We start from the raw sequence: 10,186 nt of genomic DNA, 5'->3' as shown, positions 1-10,186 counted from the left end.
GCTCCCGGAGCCATCCCAGCCAGCACCGCTAATCCGGCCTCTCCCTAGCAGATTATTTTTAATCCTCTCTGCAGTCCAGTCCAAACCTCGCTCAGCTCTTGGGGGAGGGAAGAGGAAGCCAGTAGCAGCTCTTGTTTTGATCTCGCTTGGCTTTGCCTTTTCAAAAACATTTGCACATGAAAATAAAGCCGACAACAATAATCCCAGGTAGCTCTGGCTGCAAAACGGCAGTAAGCAGGCAGAGCCGCCGGGCTTGCCCAGAGTCGGGGGCGGGGGGGGGGGGGGGGTCAGCAGGACAAGCCCTAGCAAGAGGAAAGGAAAACAAGCACCCCAAAAAGGCTGCTCCACTGGGTCTCCCTGTACGGACTTAACCGACCCCTCCGTACGCGATGACAACTCCCCCCGGGAGCGAGAGCGGGCGCCGGTCTCCGCTCGCCGGCAGACCCGCAGGGGCCGGTGCCGGCGGTCGGTCGGGCGGAGCGGGGCGGCGGCGGCGGGTGACGGCTCTCGCCTCCCCTCTCCCCGCAGGTTTGGTTCCAGAACCGCAGGATGAAGGACAAGCGGCAGCGCCTGGCCATGACCTGGCCTCACCCGGCCGACCCGGCGTTCTATACGTACATGATGAGCCACGCGGCGGCCACCGGCAACCTGCCCTACCCCTTCCCCTCCCACCTGCCCCTGCCCTACTACTCCCACATGGGCATCGGCGCCACGTCGGCCTCTGCCGCCACCCCCTTCAGCACCCCCCTGAGGCCGCTGGACACCTTCAGGGTCCTGTCCCACCCCTACCCGAGACCAGAACTGCTGTGCGCCTTCAGGCACCCCTCTCTCTACCCTGCCCCGACTCATGGACTCAGCAGCGCCGGGGGCAACCCCTGCTCCTGCCTGGCTTGCCACAGCGGCCAGTCCAACGGGCTGGCGCAGAGACCCTCCGGATCAGACTTTACCTGTTCGGCCACAACCAGGACTGACTCTTTCCTCACTTTCACTCCCTCTGTACTGAGCAAAGCCACCTCAGTCTCCATGGACCAGCGGGAAGAAGTACCTTTAACGAGATAAACCTGCGTCTCAGGGTTACTAAAAACTCGCCCCTTTCCCGGGCTTCTCTTCGAGTTAATGTACCTACAGCCGATGTTTATTTAATCGTGTTCTCTCCCCAGAAGTGGACACCTACGGGAAAGAAAAAGAAAAAAAAAAACCAAAACTAAAAATAGCTCAGTCTTAAAAGGTTCTACATTCCAAGGGGAAAAAGAAGGAGGGAAGAAATGACTAGTGATTTATCTCCGAGAAGGATTTTAGGCACGGAAGAGGAAGAAAACCAACCCGAATGAAATACACTTCGGTAACATATAGAAATGAGCCGGGACTTTCTTTTCCATGGATAGACTTCTTACCAAGGGCTGGGGCTTCTGCGGGTCGCAGCAACACACCTTATGCACAAACCTACGAGACGGAGAAGGAAAATCTGAAATACTTGAAAGAAACATTATCTTGATAACGAAATGGCTTGTGCGCATGAAGAAAGCAAAGATGTAATCTACCAGAGTGTTCAGAAAATAAAAAACAACGAGCAAACAGCAAAACCAAAAGGTTTCTGGATTGCAACTTAACAGTATTATCCAGTTATCTCTATAGAGAAAAACAATGCTTTACCATAAAGAAAACCTGACATTCTGTACATTACTTTCGTGGTTTAATTGCATTCTTTACTCTCCCTTGTCTCCTCCTTCGTTTCGAGCAGAAATCCAGCATTTCGTCTCCTCTTTCATTCCAACTTTTATTTTTTAAGAGGCAGGCTGGAATTGGCAGGGAAAAAATACGAGCTCCTGCCTCTTTATGGGTCAGAGCAATTTGTCCTTTAAATAACAAAGTCCTATTATCAGTCGCTGAAATGTGCCCACACTGACGAAATTAGCAAGTGATGTATATGTAAGGAGGGTTTTTGAATATCGAATGTATAATGCTCTATGAGCAGAGACACCGTGCCAAACGCTAACAAGCCGCCGAGGGAAGAGATTAGGTGACAGGGAGCACAACTCCTTCAGACAATCACCAGTCTGTAAATTGGAGCAAAGGCGATTTCCCTTCCTTTGTACTTCAGCCTTCAGTCCTCTCATTGGCTTTTCCTTGCTGCGTCCTGCGTCTTCTTTCTTTCCTTTTTTTTTTTTAATTTTAATTATTATTTAATTCATGCGTTGGGTTTTGTGTTTCCTTCCCCACCCCTAATCTTTGCATCTGTATGTGTCCTTCACACTGGTCCCTCTTCCTTCTTGAGGAGTATTTCTCTCACAAGCCCCCCCACCTCCTCTTGCAGGTATTTCGGAAGGAGGTAGCATCATTGCTTTTGCTTGGATTTCTGTCAACCTAAAATTTAAAAAAACCCCACGGACACCGGGCTGGGTAGCAGTTTCTTCCAAAACAGGAATCGTTTATTTCATTCTATTTTAAATTAGCCCAAAGAATACGCTGTCATAATTTGTTGCAACGACAATAACACCACCACCAAGGATAACAACAACAGACACATTTTTAACAACATATCACCCATATTTTTATTGTGTTTGTTTAAAAAAAAAAAAAGTAAAAGTGTTGCTTAAGTCGAATTTCAGCTCCGTGCAATTTCTAATAGTTACAGTTCAACAAGCAGGAAAAGAAATGCTGGGCAGAACAAAGACGTGTTGACACCTCCGCTTTCTACTTTGTGTTAAATTGCTGAGGAGCCTCTGGTTTATTGTCACACCGGAGACTTGTTGTCCTTAGGACAGGGAGTGAATAGCAGCAGCTCTTCCCTATAGCGGATGGAGAGCAGGGAAGAGACACAGGCGTGCCAGGATATATTTTTCCAATCAAAAAAAAATTGTTTATTAGAGCTTTTTAAAAACTGATCCAAAGTCACCATCTTTAAATCATTAAGGGCAGATTGTTCCGCCCTTTCTGAATGAGATGTCCTCATGGACATGGAAACCGATGGCCCTTTTTTGGACACTCACAAATAGATTCACCCACCCCCCCCACCCCCCCGGAAATAACAATTGGAAACAGCGTCCCAGGGCAGCGCCGGAAAACATCCGAGCTTTGCAAGCCTGTCCCCTCCTTACTTTGTCTTTTAGCAGGGAGGAGAAGAACCAGTCCGACAAACCGGGAGCTGCGGAGCAAGTGCCTGGTACACCCCCAACCCCCACGACCCGGCGACCCCAGGAGAAGGGAGCGCGGGGAGGGGGGGCAGCTGAGCGCTGCCCAGCAAAACCGGGGGGTCCTAGACTGCCCACAACTCCCCCTTCCCCGGCCGAGCGGAGGCACCTGCTGGGCCGCGATCGCAGGGCAGGATCCGGCCAGAGCTGCTGCCGTGCGTCGCCTGCGGAAAGACCGCGGCACCAGTTTGCTCCTGCAAAATGCCCAGTTCGCAGAATGCGGCCGGCTAGGGCGCAGGGCAACATATATACATATATATTTTTTTTTCGAATACGTATATTTTATATATCTAGCTGTGTGTGAGAGAGATAATATTTAACCCGCTGTGTACCGCTTCCACCCGTAAAGGGGACACCACCCCCTCTTAACGGGCGGGCAGCCGGGAGGCAGAGACCGGGAGCCTGGGACGCGGCTCGCCCGCAGCCGGCACGGTCCCCGCTCTCCCCCGCTGCTCCGGGCAGCCATTGCCGCCCTCCCGGCCGCCCGTTCTCGGAGGATGCTGCGGCGAAGGGCGGCTGTGAATTTCTCCGTGGCTCGGTCACAGGGCAGAGATTGCCTGCGACAGGTAAATAGGCTGCGGGTCGTGGTAATGCCAAGAGTATTTTCAGTTAATAGGGGAGGGAAAATGAGGTGTCTGGAGCGATATTGGAAAGTACAAGATCGATGATCCGTCCTCGTGTCCAATCAGCAGCCTTTAATTGACTGTATTTTCTAGGTAATTGAGCCGCTGTGCTCCTAAATTGAAGTGGAAGATGCAACAATACATCTCACTGGGAGGAATTACTCATTACTTCATAATGAAATTTTCCTTTTGCTGCGTGGGGCCGGTGCCGTTAACGCCTTCGCCGCCGGTGGGGGTACCCACGGCCCCACGCCGGCCGCCGGCTCCGGGCACGCGTGGGGCATAGCCGGCGGCGGGGGCAGACACGGGGCACCCAGCCGGCAGCAGGCTCTGCCTCTGGCCCCGAGCCACTGCCACCAGGCAGGCGGGTCTCCCTTGCCTCGCCCCAGCCGGGGATGAGACCCTTCCAGGAATTAGGGTGAGGCCCGGGCAGGGGGGCCGGGGGGAAATGCCCTCGCCGCTGCCGTGGAGGCAGCGCGGCCCCCGGGGAGCCGGCGGTGGGCACCCGCCCCCGCTTGTCACCAGCGGGCGCAGAGCGGTCTTCGGGGTACCCCGTGTGCCGCATCGGCTCCGCTTCCCAGCCAGCCAAATTCCGCTCCGAAAGGCCTTCCCCGCCTTGTTAGCGTTTGATTGATTGCCTTATTAAAGCGTGTTCTTGTAAGTGTGACCGAGCTGATTGCGCTGCATATGTTTGGGATAATGCTCATTTTAAACAACTGAATAATAATACTACTAATAAAAAAAGGACCAGAAGAGGAAGAAGATGAGCTCTAGAGAACGGGCTAAGCCTAAACGATGCCGCGGAGCAGTGCTGTAACTCGCGCATTAAATTGCTCCGTTAGTATCAAATCACTCAGCCCATCTTTGTTGTGTTTTATGTGTCACCTCCTAAACCATTAAGTGAGATAGCACCGAGATTGCCGCTTACTTTCCCGTCTCAGACTATATGTTTTTATTAAGGTTGTATGATTAAACTGGATCGGATCTGCTTTCCCAGCACTATTCTTTACTCCAGCGCCCAAATCATTAGAAAATCGGCTCCCCATATTTCACACTTTCTGCTGGGTTGTTCGGTCGTTTGCCGGCACCTGCAGAAAGGCACGCGGCTCCTTTAGCTTTTTGGCTTCTGTATCTGAAGGATCCTTTTGTTTTCTATTATTCTCCTGCTCGCCTGGCTACTTTATTTTACTACTGAGTTTAGCCCCTGAAAACACCCTCCACCATATGTCACCCCAAGGCCCGCTGTCCTGCCGCTTACAATAGCATCACCCTGGGGTAAAGCCAACGTCAGGATGAGCTGCAGTCTCGTTAACACAAATGGCTTCATTTAGGCGCATCAGGTTCCTCGGCGGGTGTAAAGGGGGCGGGAAACCCATCCCACGTCCTTTTGCTGCATCCTTCTCCCCGGAGCCCCTCGTTTGTTGCCTGCTCCCTCCAGATCTTCTCGCTGCTTCTTTTGTAAGGCGGGAGGGTCCCGTTCCCCTTCCGCACCCGCGGATGGGCTGACCCCCGCGCAGGTCTGGAGAGCTGGTACGGGGGAGGGGATGCGGTTAGGGTCGGTTAGGGCAGGTCCTGCCCAGAACTGGTCCCTGTCTTGGGAAAGTTTTTCTTCTTTTCTCTCTCTTTTTAAGTAGGGGGGAGAAGACATAGCTAGTTCAGGACCTTCAAACAAGAAAACAAATAAATCACAACCTCTGGCCTCCAATTCACCGTTTGCTTTTTTTTTGTTTTAATCGGTTAAACTGAGTGTGCCTACGACCAAGAATGTAGTACAGTTTTACAGTAATATTTACACACCTCATTTTAAAGAATCTCCGTCGGTGTATTGCATGCACATATAGGCACAAAGCGAACACACGAAGTGATTTTCCCTGCTGCCCTCCCTGCAAAGAAGTGCCTGGGACTTCAGAGACAGAAATTGCCACTTAAGAACATCACATGAAAGTATTAAGTAATTATTTAAAACAAGGCTGTTTAGAAAAATATTTGTATTTATTGCAGCTGCTCGATTGGCCTCGTTAAAGCTGGGGAGCATTTAAATTGTGTTACAGTCTCATTTAAATCCAGTTTCGTTCCAGCAGGCTGCAAAGCCTGAATAGAACCAATCACTCCATAATGATGATGAATGAGAAATTAATTCAGATACAAGCAAGACAATTTAGGCCTTCATCTGTTTAAATAGCCTTCCAAGATTATTCGCAATTGCAGGTCACAGATTTAATCAATTGTCCAATCTTGTGAAAGTCATATCCTTGCATCTTCATCGAGATTATTTATAGCGCGGCGAAGCCCAGTGAAAGGTATACGCTCTTAACAGGAACAATTACTTAAAGGGAAGCGTTTGCAAAATCAAAAACAAATGCCTCCGTGGGCAGTAAATGATCAAACACCTCCTCGCTCTCCCGGCACATCCTCCCCGGTCTGAGGAAGGGAGCGGAGCTGCAGGTGCGGTGGAAAGGGGACCACTGCCAAACTCCATCCCTCCCGTATCTATCGGCTCTTACGCTCCGCAGCGAAACCACGGACACGTTACAAAACCAGCTTTTATCCACGCAGTAACGCGCAAACCGCGCTGCTGCTCAGCCTGGGGGTGCCAAGCCCCGGCTGCGAGGACGACTGTCATTTTCTGCCCCTGACTGCCTGTTCGAGATCCATACGTATATATGCCCCACCGGCCCTGCTTTTGCCCGAGCCTTGCGTCTCTCCCAGCCTAGCCTTGCACGCTACCGGCCTCCCCCGGGGCCGGTGCCCGCCTGCTTCGGGATGAAGCCGGCGGAGCATCCCTGCTCCTCTCCTGCAAACGCCGGCTCTTCCCTCGGTCTCGGGCGAGCCGCACCTGGAAAAGCACGGGGTCCTGAATAACTCAGGGTTAATGAAACTGCTCCGAAAGCTGAAGCAAGCCGTTTGGTAACCGGGAGAATTGTTGCATCTCTCGAAGAAGAGATGGAAAACAGGGAAGAGACCGCGGTTACTGGTCAGTGTCCCGGTGCGTAACTGCCTCCTCGCTCTCCTTAGCCCTTCTCCAAACACAGACCTATTTACCCGATGCCCTCGTCCCCCCTGCAAGGGCCGTTTCAGGCTCCTGCCCAACCTCGAGAGGTTGTCCCGGGCTCGGAGAAACACCTGCTGCCCCAAAGAGGCTCGCCCCGGAGCACAGGGAAGGCAGCCCGAAGGGAGCGCCTGGGCTGTGCTAGGGGTAGGGCCCCGCGTGCCCTCTCCACAGCAGCCCGAGGGTGGGAGCTCCCAGCACCCATGGGCAGCGCGGGTCCGCCGGCCCCGTGGAACTCCTGGGGACGAGGAGTCACCGAAGACCCCCCGGGAGCCACCAAACCTTGGCCGCAAAGAGAGCCGTGGCCACTCTGCCCACGGAGAGGTGGGTTTCCTGGGTGGGAGCACGCGAGGCCCAGCGGTGACACGTCCTCCCGCTGAGCCGGGAGCCCCGAGCCAACGCAGTTTTCCCGCGCCCCGAAGGGGAGCGTGGGGCGCACCCACCCACGGGCAGGGAAACGCGAGGGTTTCGGGCAGCGGGCCGGAGGAGTCGTCCGGGTGCGTGGGTGTGTTATGCGCGGGTGTGCGTCCCTGCTGCCCCCTTCGCCGCCCGACACGGAAACCTGAAGCAACGCCGGTGCCTAAAACAAAAGCCTGACTGCAGGACCCCCGGACCTCGGAGGAGCCAGTCTCAGCGGCGGACTTTGATGTATCGCTGTCCAATTAGTGCCTTTAATTGGTGTCCTCTGGGACAGGCAACCCGGGAGCGGGGGCGGCGAGCGCTCCCCCGGCAAGCCCTGCCTGCTCGCAAGGTAATAAATAAATAAATAAATAAATAATCCGGCCGGGCGGCACGAATCCTGCATCCCTCCGAGCAGGACGGGGTGGGGGGGAAAGACCTCGCAAACCCGAGACCAACTGCTTGCAAACCGTCCTGCGGGGCTCCATGCCACGGACACCCATGTGCCCAAGCAAGGAGGGGCGCGGAGTGTTGCTGCCTCCACGTTTTACCCCAGCCTCCGCGATCAAATAAATCCCTCTCTCGCTGCGGAGGAGGGGGGGTGTCAGCGTGGAAACGACGCTGCTTAAAACATACCGCACGTTCCTTCCAATTTGGCTAATGAAGGTCGCCTGTTAAGCGTAATTTTAGAGGTTAAATGAGGCTGACCGCAGATTTAAAGACGCTTGATAAAACGTCTTATTTAAACGACACGTACCGTATATATCGATGCCGTTACAGCGGTCTAGATTTACCTTGGGGGAGGAGGAAACAAAACAAATACACAAACAGGCAGGGAGGAAAAAGCGCCGCCAATTTATTCCAAACCAAAAATACTCGGTCGAAAAAGAAATTGATCGCTTCATCCATCAAACGTATAAAATGCATTTCTGAGATCAGAAGTCGCTCGGAAAGAGAGAGAGAGAGGCGGGGGAAAGTTCGTACTTGACAAGAACCCTCAAAAGGGGCGTGCTAGAAAAAAAAGGGAATAAAAGACAGCTGTCACTGGAAGCTCACCTTGACACAATTCTGGTTTTCTTTTCTTTCTTTTTCTTTTTTTTTTTTTTTCTTTTTGCTCGGGTAGTCGTACGACGCTCTAAGAAAAAAAAAATCACCTGAAGCCAAAGGAAGATGAGATTTTTTGATTAATAAGGACGTAAATTTGGCAGAACGGAAAGTGATGCTGACTTCTCAAACCTGCTGTTAAGGGAGGTGTCTCTGGAGAAGGCAGGCAGTTCGAGGCTGTCTCAGGAGCCATCAGTCCCTGATACCCAGTTACACCTTGAAACTCAGCCACCAGACTTTTTACAAGAAAGCATCGGTATTTGTAAGCTGAACTATTTCATTTGCTCTTCTGCATTTGCGTTTTCAGTGTTAAAATATTGTCATTTTGCTACATTCTTCCCAAGCAGCAATACAGTGTTGCATTAGGGGCATCTTTTACATCCAGTCCCCAGAAGCTAAGTCCTGTATGTGTGTCATGCATTGCCACCAAAAGTGACAGCCTGAAAATGCCACTTCCCTACTCTAGAGAGAGACCTTAATTTACACTGGGATGAGTGCTCTGAAGTTCTTATCCAAGAGCAAGGACCCTCACAGTCTGTTCAGCCAGTTCTCCAAAGAGCTTGACTTCACCTTGCTAAATTTTCATTAAAAAACATTTACACTTTCTACCTTGCCTGCCTGGGACTAAACTCTGAAGGTCCTAACTCATCCCCAAACGCATTTTTGCCTATTTAGGGGAAGTTTGCTTACTGCTATTGCAGTGCAGGATCAAAGATGAATTACAGAGCAAATAAAGCAACTACTATTACTAGATCCACACAATTAATATGTGGCCTTGTACTCCCATACACTGTGAATCACTCCTGGGAATTATCCTACAATTATTCTAACGTTTACTCAAGCCTGTGTACTTTAGGGAAGGAAGTTTTCTCTAATGTGGAGATACTGAGTCATAGGTTCCAAACCCACTTTCCACAAATGACCTGACCTGAAGTAGAATTTAATCCAAAACCAAAAGGTCTGATTTATTAAACCTTCAGCTAGAAAGCAGCACAGACTTGCCTCCTCTGACAGCTACAGGTTAAGTAGAAAATCATACAGAAAAGAGAGGGGAAAAAAAGAAGCAGGGGAAAACCCTAGCTTTGTCAATATTTATGCTTCCCTTGCAGCCACCTGAAACGTAGACTGGGATCTACTCTGGAGGCAGGACAGCACTCAGCCAGTTGACAGGGGGTGGTCTGGCTCCAAATGGTGTTCCTAACCTGTTCCTGGTTCAGCAGCGATGTGGATTTGGACAAGTGGACAAGCCCGAGTGTCTCAGCAATTCTCAGCCCCAAGCAGTGCTTTACTGCCCATTGACACTGGCTCACGAGGTACAACGCCATAGAGAGTGCACGACCCTATACCCTCTCCCTCTGCTTTGGCAGTCACGGCTTCCCACCTGAAAGGCTGCGTGTCATTTGGATCACAAAGGCAGGTTCTTACAACAGAGCTGTACTGCAGCACTGAGCAACTGAATCGTGCGTTGCTGGTAAGGAGGCAGTTACTCCTGCGTATATTTAGCCCATATGATCTAATCGAACTTCAGATTATGAGACTAGGTCCTCCAAGAAAAAAAGGCAGTAGCATCACTAATTACAGTTCCCTACTTTTGATGTCAGCAGGGCAGCCGACACCCATGTTTCTGACACACCTGCTGATTTTTGTATTATAACATATTCCAGTTGGCCACTTGTATCCCAAGGACTCTGCCCAAGCATTTGTAAGATAATAGTGCAAGACAAACAGGAAAAAGGGCAACATGACCTCCATTTTCTAACACTGCTTCACAGAGGAAAAGCCATATTCACCAGTGGGAGTTTGAGGTGGGATCTCCAGAC

The 10,186-nt window shown here is 51.4% G+C and overlaps 1 protein-coding gene across 1 annotated transcript in view; it reads left to right on the top strand.

Moving 5' to 3' along the window:
- EVX1 (even-skipped homeobox 1) overlaps positions 1–1,059 on the top strand; it is a 3,511-nt gene extending 2,452 nt beyond the window's left edge. Inside the window, exon 3 of the mRNA XM_010577557.1 lies at positions 529–1,059. Within this exon, the coding sequence (XP_010575859.1) occupies positions 529–1,059 (531 nt within the window). The remainder of the gene's footprint in view (positions 1–528) is intronic.
- Positions 1,060–10,186: the final 9,127 nt, after the last annotated feature.

The sequence above is a fragment of the Haliaeetus leucocephalus genome, unplaced genomic scaffold (assembly GCF_000737465.1).
Source record: "Haliaeetus leucocephalus isolate CR32 unplaced genomic scaffold, Haliaeetus_leucocephalus-4.0 Scaffold566, whole genome shotgun sequence".
Classification (NCBI taxonomy): Eukaryota; Metazoa; Chordata; class Aves; order Accipitriformes; family Accipitridae; genus Haliaeetus; species Haliaeetus leucocephalus.
Note: the sequence above shows the minus strand (reverse complement) of the source record. Positions and strands in the feature narration are given on the sequence as shown.